Genomic DNA, 18978 nt, shown 5'->3' with positions numbered 1-18978 from the left:
GGATTAGTTAATCAAATGTATTACATACTTTTCTTGAAAGTTCTGAGAATGTGATTTTTGTCCCGTGCCCCCCAACTCTTGATGAAGTTTTTGTAATTTGATCAAATGCTGAAATAAGATATAAAACAGGTGTCAACTGAGGTTAGCAGGCGATGATACCTAGCCTGGGTTCTGAGAGTCAAGATACTGACAGCTCAAAAAGAACATAAATTGTCAATTTGACTCTGTTTGCATATTGTAAGAGAGCAGTGAAATACAGATGTTCTGTATTGTAGCTTTTTAAAAAATGTCCCTAGTTGTTTGCTTTTTTCTCATGAGGGTGTCCGTATGTTTAATCTAAGTTAGATTTCCGTGTTACAATTCTTTGATTAGGGGTTACAGCATATACATAGGATATTTTTAGAATTAGTCCTTTAGAAATGCTTTAAAAAAGGGCTCAAAATAGATAACAGAAAAGTCAGACACTTCCCTGTTGAAAGAAGAGATAGCAGTAGTGATGAGGCTGACTCATTTTCTTCATTAAATGGCTATAAAATTATTGGTTTTTCTTTTTTGGTTATTCTGAGATTCAGAGTAACATAGAGTTGTACGTATGGCTACATGTTAAGTCTGTCCAGAAACCAGCTAAAACGGAACTTGAGGGATCTACTTGTTAACTTTTTTTTTTTTTTTTTTGGAGAACATATAGCATATGCTCTGTGATCTTTTGTTTCTGCCATTTGGCACTGGAATCTGTTTAAACAGACTTTTTCCATATATGCAGTCTCAGGTAGTAATCTAGGAGTAATTTGGGTAGATTGTCTCTTTCCGTATGATGTAATGCCAGGGTTTCATCAATGAAGACAGCTGAAATAGAACTATGCTAGTAAAAACCTATTATATGTTGAACCTGCAGGTTTTAGGAATTTGCTTTTCTAAACTGTTAAAGGTTACTAATTTCTCAAACACTCAGCAATGTATATTTTACTTTGTCATCTCTAGATAATTCAGAGGTAAGATTAGGGAGTGCTTTGTGGGGGGTCTTATTTTCTTAACGCTTTCTTTTATGTTGCTGACAGCAATATTTACACATAATTGAATACGTTTGAGAGTTTGTCAAGGATACCAAGAGATTGGTGGAATCCTCTTGTATTACAGTTACACGACCACAGTTTTCAGCAACAAATGTAATTCGAAATAAGTTCTTGAATTTCTGCCTCAGTTGATTTTTTTTTTTTAATGCCCTTGCTTCTGTTAATGTATTTATTTATGTGTCTATACTGTAAACTCAGATTGCTGACTATAAAAAAAACAGCAAACAAAGATTTTTTTCATTTCTCTCAATTCAGGCATCTAGTTTACTATCTTACAGCCAGTTAAATCAATATGAACAAGGGGTGGATAACCTCTAGCTGGAAGGGGGAGCCTCTCACATGGTCTTTGTTGCCAAGAACGTGTTTGTGTGTATGTATTTGAGATAAACAAACTGGTTCTATTTTTGCATCTTGCTGTAGCATGTGCCACTGCATCCAAAGCAACAAGTAAACTCTGCCTAGAATACCTTGGTCTTTCATCTTTCTAGTTAAAAGTGTAACAATTCTAATCATAATATTTTTGCTCATTTTCTTTTTGTTTGTATTAGTCACTGAAGGGAGACCTTGCCATATGTTTGACCTCTACTGAGGTGGAGAAGAAGTCTTTTGAATCTCAGAAGAGAAGTCTTACTGCAGAAAATCAGCACTTAAGAGAATCTCTAGAGAAGGAAGAAAAAGCTTTGGCCTCACTTCAGGAAGAATTAAGGAAGCTAAGGCAACAAATTAGAAACTTAGAAGATAAAGGTACTAGCACTGAGTCTATTGTCATGGAAAATCAGAAACTAAGGGAACATTTGGAAGAGGAAAAGCAAAAAAACTATAACTTTCTTAGGCAAAAGGAAACGCTCTTTGCAGAAGCACAAATGTTAAGGAGAGAACTGGACAAAGAACGTCATGTTACAGAAGCACTAAAAAAAGAACTGGAACAGTTAAGTTCTCATCAAACACCTGACAATGCTAATGATGATACGCTAAGAGAAAACCAAGAAATAGAAAGTTTGCGAGAAAGACTAGTAGAACTAGAAAAAAAGCTCAACTTTGAGCAACAGCGCTCTGATTTATGGGAGAAGCTGTATGTTGAAGCAAAAGACCAAACTGAAAAACAGGAAATGAATGAGAAAGGACAAAAGAAAGGTGATAAAGGGCAAAGTAAGACTAAAAAGAAATCAAAAGAATCGTTTTTTGGTTCAGTTAAAGAAACTTTTGATGCTATGAAAAATTCCACAAAAGAGTTTGTAAGACACCATAAAGAAAAGATTAAGCAGGCTAAAGAAGCAGTGAAAGAAAACCTGAAAAAATTCTCTGATTCTGTAAAGTCTACATTCAGACACTTCAAAGATACCACAAAAAACATATTTGATGAAAAGGAAAAGAAATCAAATGATAAAAGATATGAGGCAAACAAGAAAGCTAAAGCTGCTTACCGAGAACATAACTCTCATGAGAATCTGAAGCACATGCACTTTAGAGGACCCAACATGCCAAAAGAATTCAAAGACGGAAGAAAACAGCAGTTTACATTTGAAGAAGATACAAATTCACAGAAATGTCTCAATGACCCTGCGTGTCATAGAAAACATCAGTTTGTCCTAAAGGGCTGCTCTGGTATTTTTGAATGTGCTCATCAAGAATTCATTAGTCTCTTTAACAGAGTATCAGATCCTATCAGGGTGGATGAATTTAATCGGCTCATGAAAAAGTATTTGCAACAAGTTGTAGATAACTTCCATCACTGGAGAGAACTAGAAAATTTCATCAGTAAGTTTTTTCATAATGGGGTCTTTATACATGACCAGATGCTGTTCACTGACTTTGTTAACGATGTCAAGGATTACCTGGAAGATATGAAGGAATATCAAAATAATAATGAAAAAGTGTTTGAAGATTTGGACAAATACATCTACAGATACTTCTTTCACTATGATAATTCACCCCAATATGGACCCAGGTTTGTTTCCGTATTTCCTGAACTGTTAACAAAATGAAGTAATCTTTGTAAAGACAACTAGTCTCCTTGTATTAATAGGTGGTGGGTCTAGCCTTTGAGACAGGGTTTTTTTTTTTTTTTTTGCCTGTTAGGTGGGAGATGTACTACAGATCCACTCTACATAGCGCAGTTTAGTATTTCTGCTGATAGAAAACTGTAGCTGCAAGTAGGACTGCTTAGTCTAGACTCAACATCTACAATAGTTTTTCATTCCCTCAGGTAGGCCATTTCACAAGAAAACACCAACTTGTAAGACTTCCCTGTTGTCCTTCTGTAAATGGGGAGGTTTTCAGGTATATTTGAGCAGTCTCAAAATGCTGTTCTGGCAGATAGCTTCCCTGCTGGCTCTTCAGGGATTCATTACTCTTGTGTAGCTCAGCACAGTGCTGAGTTAGTCTATACCCTTAGAGCAGGTCTGCTCAAACGGCGCTGCTGCTCAGATCCTGACTCAATTTTGTTCAGGCTTTACATACAAAGGACCTTGACGTGAATCGTTTCCCACACTGCTACATGGCTTCCTGTATTTCATGCTATTCTCAAGGCTTCTGGGGAGCGGTTGCACTATGCTGTCTGGCTGGCCCAAAGGAGCTAGAGATGATAGACTGTTTCTACTGCATAGACATGGGTGAAAGAAAATTAAGCAAGCGGCCTTAATCATTGTTTGGAACTTGTTCTTTCTGGAACAAACAATTACGTTTTACATTTTATGTGGACTTTAATGTCACTGTTACTACAAGATTGATTACTTGTTCTCTTGTGCTAGTGTTTATTCTGGTCACGCAAGAAAAAAAACTTTTTGAACTTATGCATATTAAAAACTAGGTGTCTGGACAGAATGCAACTTTTCCCCATGCTAATATTCAGTGCAAAGCATATTTAATAGTTAGATCAAGATGCAGTTCTTTAGTAAGGTTTAATCTTTTGGATTTAAGCACTTTACTATTTCACATGTTTTTTGCAGCAAGAAATCTAAACGCTGTACTAGTTTGGGATTGTTTACTCTCACGTGAAGTAGTACTTTGCCTTATGGAAGGTTGAGCACTGAGGCTGATACTTCTATCAGTTAAAAAGGAACACTTTCTCATATGTAGTTTTGAAAAAGACATGACAATGTTATAGGTCATAATTTTATTTATAGTTCAAGTACCTCTTACCCGTTCATTATGACAATGGACTTTGATTAATTCACATGACTTTTGAGCACTTTCATTCAGTTTGCAGAAAGAATTTCATATGTGTTTACTCATAGTATTGTACAAAACTTTGTTTTACATTAAGGATAATAGCCTTACCTCAATTTAGCAGAAGCCTAGCTCGTATAATCATAGGCTAAGAGCACAGTATTATGTCCTGTTGGAACTCTGCTTGAGAAACCACAACAGGCGAGCAACAGTGCTTCACCATCACCAGCCTTCTCTTTGTAGTAAAGTCCTGATTATAGTTATATACATGAGAACCCCTGAAGTGCCTGTGTTTGTGAACTATTTTTTTGTAAGTTTCTAGGAAGCTTTCATTATTTTCTAGAGCAGAATGGACTAACTGAAAAAATCATAGCTTCGGACCTCTACTCAAGCATCATGGTAGGGATATTCCAACAGCTGTTCACTAGGCTTTATTCTTCACAGAACTTTGGGCAACCAGCTGCAGAGCGCTTGTATTTTTAGAAAGAGACAATTACCTTTAAACACACCAGCTTAGTGATGGTAAAAAAATGAAAGCAAAACCAAATCTGCCTGTTTTCCTTGCAATAGAAAGGACTGTTTCCTAATACTGATTTGAATTTGTTTTCTTTTCAACCAACCTCAGCCCCTTAAAAGCTGTTCTTGACAATGTAATTTTGTTTCAAAATGCTTTTAGAGAGGTGTTTTCTTAAGAGTAGTAATAAGCTTTTGTTTACTCCTTGCAGTCGACCTAAAAGGCCTTCTTTTACACAAACTGAAAATTCCAGACATGAAAAACAAGCTCAGAAGTACCACCAACGTAATAAAAGAGAAGGTAAATGGTATAAACATGGTCGCAGTAATGGAAGACACATGGCAAATCTTGAAATAGAATTGGGGCAATTACCTTTTGATCCAAAATATTAAGTAATTTATGGATGGTAAAAATAAGATTAAAATAAGTAATTCACATCCTCTCTGAAAACTAATTGTTTTTCAACAAAGCAGCAAGATGCAAATTTTTACTCTAAGTGATTTGACTTTTACATCCTTGTTAAGAGGCAGAAGTCAAGCTTTCTAATTTGCATAATCTCTACTGTTGCTTTAACTGTTCTTTTGAAGTGATGATAGTTTGGGTGCCCGCAGTATTGTTACAGAAACTAGGCATGCAATGACTTGTGTATGAAAAATACGCTTAATTGCATTCCATTAGGGTAGTTCAAGCTTGAGTCGTGCATAACGTACCAATGATTAACTCCCAATGTTTGATATACTAACTTCATCTCATCCTTCAAAAAATAAGATGTTACGATAATGTATTTGTTAGTGTCTTGTAATCTTGTACTTGTTTCTTGTCTTTTGGGAATTCAAGAGCCTGTTGAATTGTGAAAAATTTGCTGTGCTGCACTCTAATCAGCTTGCTGATTTAAGCACTTGAAATGTCTTGCATATCTGCATATTGTGGAAGAAAAATAAAGAGACAGTGTGGGTAAAAGTCTTTATTTATAAATACAAATCTAGCATAGCTGTACAGCCATATTAAAAAATGGTCCAGTCTTGTCCGACTTTTTTACTGTAGAAATGGTCATGGGATAGCTTTGGTCTTGATGATCTCTAGTGTTATCTTTCTAGCCCTCCCTGTATTGGCACTGAAGCTGCTTTCAGGAAAAGGTGTAGATGTTTCAAAACAATGTTTTGAACAAAACAGAAGTTTCAATAGCTGCCTAATCAGACTTCCCAAGGTTACTTACCCGGTTTCAGACTCACTACCCTCTCTTTTCAGTAGTGTAAGATCTTTTAAGCGTAGTACAACTATGTAAAACTGCTTTCATTAGGTCTTAAGTCTCGAAACTGATCTTCAGGCATAATTCATTTCAGCTTTTTCCTGTAGACATAGATGTGGCTTCCTACTCGTCCTTGAGGTACATGAGTGTGAAAGACAGTGGCAGATTTCTCATAGCCCTTTAAAGCTAGAAATGATGATATTTCCTGTAAATGAACATATATGAGTTTGCACAGTCAAAAATTGTATTTGGAAGCATCTGTATTCCAAAGTCTTCTGGAAACCATCACTTCAACTACCACCTGGAAGTTTTGTCCTTTATTTAGGAAAGGCTGCTGGAACAAGAGATTCCTATCCTGTTTGATCCTATCAAGGAGTGATCTTCACCAGACAGTTATCTGAGTACACAGACTTTGTGAAAGAATTGAGGGGAACACGTACTCTGACGAGAGGCCTTGTTACTTGTTACGGATCTATATAAAGTCACTTACTTAAAAGCGTAAAATTATGGGAACTTCACATTTGATTTTTCGTATGGCTTGAGGAAAATTCCATAAAACAATACCTTATGGCATGTAGAATTTGCAAGAGGGCATACATGAATATGAAGTATATATCACTGGAACAGTGGGTATACTATGTTATGAACTAGAGGGTTTTATTAAAGTTATGTGTTTTAAAAAGCTATGGACATTAGCCTTCAAAAACTTTGTTATAACTCTACCTTAATTTCTTTTGTAACTTGCCTTGAAGACTAGATCCTTGCAGTTACCATACCTGTTCTAGCACACTGAAGAAGATCAAGTGGCTGGGTAATAACGTATCGTTGTAAAACTCCTCATTAAGCCAGGCAAGTGGATTGGAGTAAAATAAGTCTGCTTCATCAATATAGTTCTCATTTCCAGTTAGGTCTGGGGGACACTGAAGGAATCTCATTTTTAGAGGACAGTGAACGTGGCTAGGGAGGAAAAGAAACAAAAAAATAAAACAAAACACTTCAGGATAAACTGACCCAAATCCAAGACTTGAAATGACTTATCACTTGAAGGTGGAATAATTACTTTTTTTTCCCCTGTGCCAGCCACGCACAGGGGAATGTTTTCTTTCCTTCTGTATTTCATATGAAAGAACAAGTACAATGAGTACATTCAGATCCAAGCACCTGTGACGATATTTTTAGCAGTTCACAGAAGGCAGATTTATCTTAACAAAAATACCATCTGCATAACATCAGTTCCTTAAATAAAAGGTACTTTTGAAAATCAGCTTCACTTTGTAAATCTGCCTTGATGTTTTATTAATTATAACATACAATGACTGAAGTCACTATTCCAAGAAGTTTTCAATACATCCAGTTAGTAAACAAAACATGCCATTAAAATAAATAAAATTTAGATGCTGAATTTTATTCTGTGGAGTAAGCATTTATCTCATTTTCCCAATTCATTCTATAGTAACTGTATAAAAAAACCCAAAACTTTTCCTATGTACGCTTGTCCCTCTCAATTCATTAAGTTTAGGAAGAAAATCTTAATTTCCACTTAAGTACATGAATTGTAATATTATGCACTCTATTAGCTATTTTATTACCTGTAAAATGGAGTAGAGTGGCATGGCATCATGATGAACACAGAAGCTTGTGACTGGTAAGAGCTATTACAGAGTTGCTGTACGTGACTCATAACATCAAGAGAGCCTCGCTGGTGAATCAAGCCTGTATACAGGGCTGGGAGTAAGTTTGATAAAAGCAGGAAACTTGCTGCAGATTTCTTCCAGGCTTTCAACTGTTTCAAAGAATATCCTACAGAAACATATAAGTAAGTTTTAGAGACAGGTAAATACTAACAATTTCACACAGTCTTTTTTGAAAATAGCATAATTTACTGGAAAACTATTACTTGATTTAAAACAATATCTTGTTTTGAAGTATTTTCTTAATACACTGTCCTCTCCAGTCTTTACCGTTTGAACAGAAATTCAAAAGCTAACCTTTTTCTCTTGTTGGATATAACGATATAAATGTTAAGCTTGTACTGTCTCTTGGAGTCTAGAAGTAAAATTTCAAAGCCACTGCTTTACCTGTTTAGAGCTGAATTTTCATTTATTGTGAAGAAGTAATAGTCCATTCAGTAGTTTGCATGACTGGTATGTGATGACTTACTGATGTGTTCTGGTTTACACATGTACCAGCAGAGCCAGAACGAATGGCACGTACCCTGCTACTGGCTACTTGGCATTCTTTTTCTCCAGCATGCCGATAGCTACAGCGTTCCCTTCATAAATTTGGTATAGTTGTTATTGTTATTAATTTCTAGGCCACCACCCTTGGAAAAGCTTATTCTTCCATCTGTCTCCCATATCTTTTCCTAGTATTAGCTCCTTCAAGAAGGGGGGGGGGGGAGAAGTGACATTTCTCCTCATGGGAGAGAGCTGTAGCAACCTGCTTCTTACAGCCACAACCTTAGATAAACCTGTCACAGAAGATACCTTCATGTTCTAACCTATCCGAAGACCCTGATGTGCTTATGCAGCCTAATTCTTCTTTTGATTCACCTTTACCGAATCAAAAGAAAAAAGTCAGAATAGGCTTGTTTCAGAACAAGTATATTACATTATAGTCTTCAGTTAGTCTATGTTCTAACAAATTGTAGATCTTTATCTTAGAGGAAAACAAACTCCCATAATTAGGCCGTGGTTTAAACACCAGTGGAAACATTCTATTATAGACATTTTTTCTTTTCAGCTTTTGTGAAACACTGTTAGCTTATCTTTAGGTGTTCTTGGAAATGATTTTAAAATTAACAAGCTTTTTTCCTGCTTACTAGGTTTTAGACTATAATGTCACGTTTTCTATAGATGTTAGGCTAGTCTAGCTAATTCCTGGTGTTGTAAAATATAAAATACTTCCTTATTAGGCTCTCTGTTTAACAGCAATGAAAAAAGGAATAATTTAAGTGTTGCTGTTAATGCATTAGAAAAATCTTAGGCTGTCAGAGCAGTGTGCCTTCCAGTTTAAACTGTGGACAGATTTTCTTTGCGACCTAACTGTGCTGATAGAAAAATTAAAGTACTCAAATGCCAGTGGAGCAGTTCATGTGAGCTACCCCTAATTCCAAAGTTAACCACGTTAGTTTAAACAGTGTATTCCTAATTTAACAAATTCACCTTATTATGCCTAAAGAAAGAAGCACTCAAATTAACTGCTCCCAAACTTGTGTGTGAAATAAATAGCCTCCAGCTCGTGGTAGTTACTCACGAGCAGATAGGAAGACTAGCATCATCTACTAACACAACTGAATCTAGAAACAGATAACTTTAAAAGCTGAATTTTTTTTTTTTTTTTGCACACTTATAAAGGCATTTGTGTTTCAGCATATTTGAGAGAAGTGCGTGAGGACAAAATACTACACGGGAGCAAAAGAATGGAAGTCACTGTAAGGGTAGCATTGCTAAAAAATTATAAGTGATGCAATTAAAATTTTTTTTTTATTATTTTTTTTTTACAGGAAACACTGTTATCCGTGCTAAGGATGCTCTACCTGTATTTCAGTGACTTGCTGTTCTTTGACTTTTCTAGCTGTAAGCAAAGCTTAGGTTCGTTCTAAGAAAGCTTTGTCAAATACAAAACCTTTGACTGTTAACAGTCTATATTTGGATAAAACTTACATACGAGGAAAATTTTAAGACATTTAAAACAAAACGCTTACCACAAAAAACCATGCAAAATGGCAGTACTGGATAGATGAACCTGAATTCTTTATGGCTTAGCGTGCTGTAATAAAACAGATATGGCACTACAGAAAAAGTTAAATGCATCAGTTCTTTTTACAAAATACGTTTTGGAGCATGCAGGACTGAAAGAAGAGCATCAAATATATGAAAAAGTTTTTGGCATTTAATCAATTTAGAGGAAACATGTAAACTATTACTTTTCAAGAACACAATTGGTACACATCTTGCTTTTTCCAACTAAAAGGATTATTCGGTCAATTTAAACCAAGCAGTAATAACAGTGCCTGGCTGCCATGATTTGGCATTTGTCTGCAATTAAATGGTTTGAGTTATGAATACTAGGTGTGATAATGTAGCTAGTACTTTACCAGTTGTTTTTTCTGTAATACAAAGCAAGAAAAAGTGTGGATGGTGAGCTAAGATGTAAATACACATTTTTATCTAACAAAGTAAAATTCACCTCTGCTAAGACAACTTTGCGTTATTTTGCTGGCACGCACAGCTTTCACATTATTTCCCATGCCAAGTTTTAGGGGTTTTTTGTATTACTGTTAAGACTTGTGCCAAGGGAACCAAAGTAGAAGAAACAGATTCTTACAAGACTAAGGGAGACCCCTCCCCCCTGCCCCCCCCCCCCCCAAAAAAAAAAAAAAAGGCTTAAAGCCAATAGAGCTACATGCAGTTTTGAGTTAGACTGAAGGAAGAGATGGTATTTGTGGCCTTGCTACTGCTTGGCTGTATTCTGTTACTACTGTAGTCTAAATATCATTTACTACGTAGTAATTATTAATCTGCCACGTCTTTTTCTGCCTTTAAGAGTTTCTGTTGCTTAATGGTAAGTGTTACATGAAGAGCTTGAAAGCATTTCATCTACAGCTAATTCTGATACTTTAGAATGGCTTACCTTCTTCTAAGCTTAAAATGAGAGTCCTATAATAGAGGTTCTTAAGAACTGTATTGCAGACTTGTGAATGGAGTAAATGTTAGAGGTCTAAGAACCTCTTGTGTTCCTCAGGATGTATTAAACAAACAGATGAAATGCAATTTTCATTAATAGGCATCAAGTAAACAGTTTTCTAACTAGTCCTACTGCTGCTTGCAGCAAATACCCGTTGTTAGGTAAATTCAGAATTTTCTTCATTTTCCCTAGCACTTCATGGTGAATTATTTTCTTAAGGATTAAATCACTTCTAAAAAATAGATGTATGCTAATGATGCAAGCAGTATTAGTCCATAAAATTCCAGAAACTATTGTATAAGTGACAGCAGTCTTGGAGTAGTTGGATAGTTTAAGTTCTGTTATTTAACCTGAATACTATTATTTTTGTTCTACAGAAGAAAAAAGCTGTGATTAAAAAAAATACAACGAGTAAATACAGTTATGACACTTTCAAAAATTACCTGTATACTAACACTGTCCAGATCACTGCTATTAGAAAGATACGGTATCTTTTCGGTGCCTGCACGCAGCCGTGAATAAAGAAAGGCAGATGGGTACCCAAGACAACTGGTAGTCCCTGGGTGAAGTACCAGTACCAAGGATGAGAACCGTAAAATGTTCCCAAATTCTGCAGCACGTTGAATTTCAAGAAGTTCAGCTGAACTAGTACCCACTGGGAGATGAGGAAGGGGGAGAAAAAGTTAACTTTAAGAATCCCAAGTGAAAATCCACAGATACATTCAATTATCTAGTCACCGCTGCCCTTAAACAATACAGAATTTTCATTCATACTTAAAAACCTCACCTCTTTTCTCCTAAGACTCCTCATGGAGTTCATAGTCTTTAGCAGTTAAAAACAGAAGTCTACAAGATTTCTAGTATGCTGAGAGCAAGTTTCAATTAACTGAGAACTGAACCTATTAATTTGAAACAATATTCTCACATTCTGACAATTTAAAATAACTGGTGTAAGTCAGTGGTTAAGGTTTTATTACTTGGAGATGATAGGCCAAACAGACGAGGATTAGAAGTCACAGAAATGACAGTGAAAGAGCTAGGGAAGTCTGAAACATCTGTCCATGTTAAAAATGCTAAAAATAACCTTTATCTTACAAAGTGTGTTTAGAGCATCTTACCTTACCGGAAAACACACGGTCAATTATTAAAGAGGTTCCTGCTGTGACCAATCTGCAAAAAAGGAAAGTTGACTGCATTACTAATACTTGAATTGTTTGTGTACCAAATAGTACTTTTCTCTAGATTGTTGTCGAAACTCTCCGAGCAGTTACTGCTAATCTCTTCTGATATTACCCATGCCCATGGCCATTTTACAGTGGCCATCACGGTCAGCCAGTATCCTTGGACTCCCCCAGATTAAGCTGAAATCCTGCTCATGTCTTTTTCTCATGAGGTTGCTCTGTGTGTTCTTTTGCAGTATACACAGTCATTTAAAGGAAGCATGCCTCCTCTTTAAGCTTTTGCAAAAGGAGCCTGTTCTTTCCTTAAATCAGCTTTTTTGGGTCTCCTGCCTTTGTTGCAGTTGGTAGTGTTAAAACGGATCCTAAGATAACAGCTATGCACCGTCATAGGTTATTAAATTCAGAAAGGACTTACCCAACTGGAATGCAATTGTGTAAGACAAGGTCTACTTTTTTCTGTTCTTGCCAAAAATGACTGAAGACTAAAGGTATCCACGGAATAACAGCAGTGGGACGAATAACAATTGCAAGTGCTATTAAAGTTAAGTATTTGCAACTAGAATGAAGGAACATAAGAAAAATAAGTTTATCAGAAGCTCTGATCTCTTCTTCTGCAGACAGTGATATTTTAACAATTTAAACGGTGTCATGTCTCTGGCCAAAAGTTCTGCGTACTGCAAATAACTGATTCTCTCAGTGCAGATATTTTGCTTTGGTAGGAGAGCTGACAATCATATAATTAATTTACTGCATGGAGTTTCTAATGAGAAGGACATATGTGTTTTGAAATACCTGGTAAAGAAAGCTGGTGGTGACCACAAATTCACCTGTGGCTGAATCCAAACTAGCTTTTGTTATCTTTTCCCAAGTTACCACAAACTCCAGTCCTCTAAAGTCTAAGTTAAGATTTCCCATAAAGTGATGCTTTAAGTAGAGGGACTGGAGAATGGTCGGTTTATATACTTGCTATGTCACAGCTTCAAAAACAAACAAACAAAAAAAAAACCCTGAGAAAATATCACTCCTGCTATGTGAATAAGGTGTTTTGGTTGCTTTATGTTTTAACATAAAAGGCAGCATTTTAAATGGTATCAGTTGATTGGTATTATCCCAAGCCAAAGATTACCAGTACTGTTTAGTAGGAAGTTTCTCACCTGCTCCCCATCTTGGAACCTTTTATTGGATAGTAGGAAAGAGCAAAAATGGTAAGAAGAGTTTCCATGGTGTTTGTTAGAGTTCTGGTACAGGAATACCATGTGAACCAGGAGCAGAGCTGGCAGAAGTACTGAAAATAATTACGAACAACAGGGTGCACAGGGAGAAATGTTAACACAATAAATTCTGTAGTTTTAAATAAAGGTGATAATTCTTCTTACTATCATTTTGCTGTTCCACACACCGCAACAGACAGCATTAATTAATACATATAAAATTTTGTTGAAGGCTGAGACTCACCACCCACTTTGCTGTTTCTGCGTTTTCAAGGTGTCTCACTAATGAGTAAAGCTTCACATCAGCGAAAGCTGCCAGAAGTGCTTGGACAAATCTAGGGACCCATATCTACATAAGAAAAGTGAAAACTGTCTTCCTTGCAACAACACCTGTTAAGTTCCAAGTTCAAAGAGAGGACTAGTGAATTAGTAAAAGACTGCTCAAACATGAAAATATTAAGGAAATTAGTGATTATTCTCTATAGCTTTCATAATTTTTTGAAAAATAGTACGGTCCTTTGGTCAGACTAGTATTGCTGCCAAAACAATCAATGAAAATCTGAAATTCAACTGAAAGTTTTCAGAAATTCAAAAGAGAATTTTAAAAATTTGTCATGCATGTCTGATTGAAGGAAAAACCAGCTGTTGATACTGAGTTTAGTACAAGTTTCTGGAAAACAGAACCACTGAGCAACAGTTGATGATCTAACAGCAAAAAATATTGGCATGGAACTGAAGACTGATGAAGGCCAAGAATAACCCTCTGCAGGCACAGGCGTCAGTCCTGTCACTCGAGCTCTGTGAATGGATTCTGCGCCCATGCAAAAGAGTTAACTTCAGAGAGGCTTCAGATTTGAAGTCTGTGCGCTCACAGCTGTCTAAGCGTCAGAGTCTAGGCTTTGTATGTTATGTGGACAATGATCAAAAATATAATGAATTTAAATACAATGCTTTTAAATTAAATTTTAATAGTAGATGCAATTTTTTATTCCAATTAAACTTACCAGCAGTTGAACATCATCCTTAGCCAGGAGCTGTAAAACTTTATAGATGCTTGCAAAGATCAGTGGGTAGGAATAGCCCCTTAAGCCATTTGTCCATTCCCAAGTCAGGTAGCCATAATTATTAACATTAAGGATATATATCATGAACAACTGAAACAAGAAAAGTTACAATTTGGGCTGTATCAGACTTGTCTCAATCAATACAGTCACCCTGCTGAGCCAAAGCAGCGACACTTATTTGTTACTGACGACGTTAACAGCTTCCTGCGGTGGAGCTCCCCGCCCAAGCGCTGCTCCCGCTCAGGACAGCGGCAGCGGCTCCGCAGCGAAGCGAAAGCGAGGAGCGGGGTAGGGCAGGCGGAACGCTCGCTCGCCGCTCGGGCCGAGCCGGCGCCGCTCCGGCTCCCCACCGGAAGGATATCCGAACACCATGCGATGCGCCACTTCCAGCGACTGCCAGTACTCGTCGGGCACGAAGCTCGTCTGCACCAGGACGCAGTTCAGCCCCCGCAGCGCCACCGCCAGCGCCAGCAGCGAGGCGCTCTCCCCGGGCAGACCTGCGGGAGCGCAGCCGGGCTCAAGGACCCGCCGCTGCCGCCCGCACCCCCCGCCCCGCCCCGCCCCGCCCCTTACTGCCGCTTACCGCCGCCGCGCCGCCCGCCGGGGGCGCCGTACAGCACCGACCGCCGCTTGCGGAGCCGCACGGCCTCGGCCCGCCGCGGCCGGGCCCGCGCCAGCAGCCCGCCGGCCGCCTCCATCCGCCGGGCGCGGGGCGGGGGGGAGAGGGGGCGCGCGCACGCGCAGCTCACGGCCGCCGGGCCAGCCCAAGCACTTCCTTCCGGCCAGTCTAGCGGGCGGGAGGCCGCCGCTCCGTGGTCTCCGCCGGTCCTTCAGGTGAGCGGTCGCCTCCGCCGCCGCCGAGCAGGGGGCGGCTCGGGGCGCCGGGGCGGTGCGCGCCGAGCTTTCGGCCCTCGGCCCGCTGGGGAGCGGGTGCCGCCGCAGCGCGGGAGGCCTGCCGGCCCTGAGGGCCTTGCGGGGGCTGAGGGGGAGGCCGCGGGCCTGACGCGTATCCCGGTGCGCAGGTGCGGCGGGCCGGGTCGAGCCGGGCGAGGCAGCGCCGCCTGTCGGCATGGGGGGGCGGCTGCCGCTGCCGCACGTGGCGCTGGCCGTGGCGCTGGGCGTGGCCAGCGGGATCTACATCTACGGGCCCGTCTTCCCGCCGCGCCGCCCGCCCGCCCCCGACCCCGCCCCCACCCCCGACCCCGCCGAGAAGAGACCCTGAGGGAGCCGCCGCCGCCGCGGATAGAGACCCCAGCGCGCACCGACCCGGACCCGGAGGACGCCCCTGCCCGTGGTCGGCTCCGCCCGCCGCGCCGAGGGCCCCCTTGCTCCGCTCCGGCAGCCCTGAGGCGAGGGCGGGTAGCCGGGTGCGGGTGGCGTGTGCGTGAAACGCTCAGCGCTTCTGGCTGCGCGTTAATGCCTCAACTGAAGTGACCGTCCGGGAACCGGGAAAGAGCCGTCACCGCTGTGCTCTTGTATTCGATGCCCGTGTGGTTTTCTGTCGATTTGGTCCTCTATAAACACCACTTTTACGCAAATACTTGTCGCCGATTCAGTCCCTTTATCCCAGCCCTGTGGGATCGCGGTTGTGTTGGTGGCGGGTGAGAGAGCTGTGCCCAGCTGTGTTCTTGGCTTTTATCTCTGTGTGCTTACATATGTGCGCGCACACACACACACACACGTGCCCATACATGTATTGCAATCCTTTCCCACGTTCAGCTAGAGAAACGAAGAGTGGGGGGAAGAGCCAGCCTGGGCGAGGCGTTGACAAACGGCCTGAGCGGAGGGACGGCCGAGTCCCTCTCGGCTCTGGCCTCCCTCCGCGTCCGCGGGGAGGGCGTCTACCTGGCGTCGGTGGCCGGCAGCGCTTCCGAGGTGGAGCGCGTGGGCTGAACTTTCTGGTCCGTCCCTGGCGGCTGTGCTGCGCCATCTGTCTCTTGGGGTGGGTCTGCCTGTTTAATCGGCTCTTGGGGGACAGTGGGTTGCCCAAAGTCAGGTCGTAGTTCGAGAAGCGCTTCAGCGTGTGGTTGGGTAGAGCAGCGTTAGCCCCGCAGTAGGCAGCCTTTCTGTAACCCATCGCTCCGGCCCAGCAAGCAAGACCTGAGACTACAGGAAGCAAGGTCAGTAAGAATTTCAAGGTTTTAATGAATCTAAATGAAAAACGTGCAGACCTTTGAGGAGAAACTCTCTCAGATTTTGGTCTTACTGTAGAATCGTGCTTTGCTACCATGAAGGAAGAAATCCTTTCCCTGGATGTGCTTTTATTTAAGGTCACGGAAGGACGTGATGACTGCAGGCAGTGGATAGATGTTACAGGAGCGAAGAGGAGAGGACAGCAGTAGGTGGACTAGGTGCTGCAGGTGAGGAGGAGGGCGAAATACAGCTAGTGCGGGGCGTGAAGAAGAGCCACAAGTCAGTTGTGTGTGCACAAACACGGAAGAACTACTGGGGTGACTTCAGCAATCTCCTTTGTTTATGAGAACGTTATACGTTGAAAGGACTACTATTAAAAAAGTCATAGCTGAGGGCTACCAAGTACTCTCCTTGTGAGCATAACTGCTGGAAGTTGGTCCATAAAGATATGGCAATAGACTAAAAAGGCTCGAAAAAGAGGATAGCAGTAGAACTGATGCAGACAGAAAGGGCTAGTGGGAGAACTGAGAACTGAATTTAAGATCACGCTTGCTAAATTCTTGCAGCTGCTAGATTTTAAGTGGGTTTACTGAGTTGAGGAACCGCAAAGAAAAAAAAAAAAGTCTTTCTAGTGTTGAGGGAAGGTAGCCAGCAGGGGGCGGAAAGAGGTCACCAAACTGCGCTGGAAATTACCTGGCACCCGCTATTTCCTCTTCAAAACCTGTTTTGCTCTAATGATTTTTTTTTTTTCAAACGGGATGTGACCTGCTTTCCAGAAAAGTAAGACGGAAAAGGAGTACAGCTCGTTGAATTCAAATTGCCGCGTCAGGTGGAGGACAGCGGCGGGCAGGAGGCGGAGAGCCGGCGCGGCGAGGGCCCGGGGGGGCCGCCCGGGGGGGCCGCCCGGGGAGGAGCCGGGGCCGCCCGGGAAGTGACGGGAAGCGCTGGCGGAGGAGCGGCGCTCGCAGCCCCGCGGAGGGCGGGTGGCGCAGGGAGCCGCGGGTGCCGGGCCCCGCTCGGGGCAGCGCAGCAGGTAGGAGGGGGCGGCCGGGGCCCGGGGCGCAGCCGGGAGCTGTGCCGTGAGCATGAGACGGAGCGGGGGGATTAGAGAAAGGAGGGTGATTGCCGGGGGCTTGCGAGCTCGGCCGGCTAGCGGCGTCAGAGAGCCGCTTCCCGCCGGGAGAGCCCGCAGACCTGTTCAGCTCTGAAGCCAGGGGACTGACCGCTTGTCTAATGTGTGTGTTTGTTTATTTATAAGCAGTGGGGCCTAGTTCATGAGCTGCGGAGGAAAAAAAGGTCTGAAGCTGTGGCCTTTTGATACCGGTGTACGTGCTTAACTTTAAAATTGCTGCTACGAACACAGCTATGCAAACAGTTCCTCCCAGGCCTCAGTGGGCAGCAGCTGTAGAAACTACAGGTTTTCCGCAAGTAGAGACGTGCGTTCCTTCAAAAAAAAAAAAAAAAAAAAACCCCAAAATTGGATTGCATATCTGATTGTAAAAAATTAGCCCTTTGAGAATGGCAGATTATTGAGAGTAGATTATAAGTGTGTTTTATTTAGTTAGCCAGTACTTAAATCTCATAAAAGGGGTATCAACAGCTCTGTGGACTTCTTTCCATACACTCCATACACTGCATGTTTGACAGCCTGCCTACCTGTTAGAAGGGTTCAGGAGGTCTAGCTAAGCTGATCCGCAATGCCTGCGCTAAACTAACACGTTGATCATCTTTCTAAAGAAAGCTTAAACCCATCAGAAAAACTTCTCCCTTCCTTTTTCTAGATCTGTAAGTAACTATATCTTCTACCACATACGTGGATTTTCTGTGCTGCTCCAAAGTATAAGGGACATGCTTAGAAGTGGCAGAACCACCAACTTTTAATTTTTGTCTCTCTTTAGAGCTGCATCGTGTGCATTCTCAGCATTCTGATTGCATATCTGCTCAAACGCTTTTCCTAATCATTCGTGCTTATGAGTTTTTCATTAAGACGATCCATGTATGTATTTGGAGTTAGGAATTCTGGTAGAATGAAAGGCTGAAAAGATGATTTTTCTGTATGCTTACAGTTTTTATTGAAACTCTACAAAACGTTTATCAGCTTCTGTGAATAAACTTTATTAGCAGCACTAATTAGTTTCTAAAATCTATTCTGCATGCCTTTTCTTGGGAATTTTTTCCTACTTATAATCATTCCCTTAGCCCTTGTTTCTTTTCATACACTTGTTGCACTCTTGTGACTGTTCCAAGTATTTTTCAGCCAGAAAAAAACATGTAATACAATATGCATTTCAAAAGTTGAAAAGTAATTGCAGGAATAGTATTTGCGATGCTAAATGGGTGTCTCAAAAGTATGGTTAAAAAGATGGAAAAAGAACAGTATGTACCCGTGTTTCTAGTTTGGGGTTCTAATTTTACATCTCCTATTTCTGATTCCGAAAAGGAGTTCTCAGCAAGGGCTGTGTGCTACAACTTATGTTATCATAATTTTTACAGTTAATACAATTTCTCATCTGCAACCAGATATCTGAAACCAGACTGTAAATTTGTTTTCATCATTATCTTTAAACATGGGAACGCTTTTTTTTTTTTAATCACTTGACTACACATTTCCTTTTCTTTCGAAGATAAGATTGTTGAGATAAAGGAGTTTAAGTGATTTTTAGCAGCATTTACAGAGACAAATGTTATAAGCAGTA

General features: G+C 40.9%; 3 protein-coding genes across 17 annotated transcripts in view; 2 read left to right on the top strand and 1 right to left on the bottom strand.

Annotated features, from left to right (window-relative positions):
- CCPG1 (cell cycle progression 1) overlaps nt 1–9682 on the top strand; it is a 29449-nt gene extending 19767 nt beyond the window's left edge. For 4 of the 5 annotated variants that reach the window (XM_068957905.1, XM_068957904.1, XM_068957906.1 and 1 more), the window contains 2 exons: nt 1622–3021; nt 4967–7805. In XM_068957905.1, coding sequence (XP_068814006.1) covers nt 1622–3021; nt 4967–5147 — 1581 coding nt within the window. In that variant the 3' untranslated portion in view covers nt 5148–7805. Of the gene's footprint in view, nt 1–1621; nt 3022–4966; nt 7806–9509 lie in introns of those variants that run through there. The other variant, XM_068957907.1, reaches the window with a different exon arrangement.
- PIGB (phosphatidylinositol glycan anchor biosynthesis class B) lies at nt 5705–14862 on the bottom strand. Its single transcript, XM_068957909.1, has 12 exons — nt 14733–14862; nt 14511–14646; nt 14090–14207; nt 13330–13434; nt 13029–13159; nt 12290–12430; nt 11812–11863; nt 11137–11348; nt 9711–9775; nt 7594–7804; nt 6781–6961; nt 5705–6209 (listed from the first exon to the last, which is right to left on the bottom strand). Exons 1-12 carry the CDS (start codon nt 14845–14847, stop codon nt 6090–6092), a joined length of 1587 nt encoding a protein of 528 aa, XP_068814010.1. The 5' UTR covers nt 14848–14862; the 3' UTR covers nt 5705–6089.
- Nucleotides 14863–14881: 19 nt separating this feature from the next.
- RAB27A (RAB27A, member RAS oncogene family) overlaps nt 14882–18978 on the top strand; it is a 39027-nt gene continuing 34930 nt past the window's right edge. For 4 of the 11 annotated variants that reach the window (XM_068957910.1, XM_068957912.1, XM_068957914.1 and 1 more), the window contains exon 1: nt 17198–17315. The gene's annotated coding sequence lies outside the window, so the exon portion shown is untranslated. Of the gene's footprint in view, nt 14984–16419; nt 16510–17197; nt 17316–18978 lie in introns of those variants that run through there. The other 7 variants (XM_068957911.1, XM_068957916.1, XM_068957913.1 and 4 more) reach the window with 6 other exon arrangements.

This window comes from Struthio camelus, chromosome 12 (genome assembly GCF_040807025.1).
Source record: "Struthio camelus isolate bStrCam1 chromosome 12, bStrCam1.hap1, whole genome shotgun sequence".
In the NCBI taxonomy this organism is placed as follows: Eukaryota; Metazoa; Chordata; class Aves; order Struthioniformes; family Struthionidae; genus Struthio; species Struthio camelus.
This window is presented reverse-complemented; position numbering and strand designations above follow the sequence as displayed.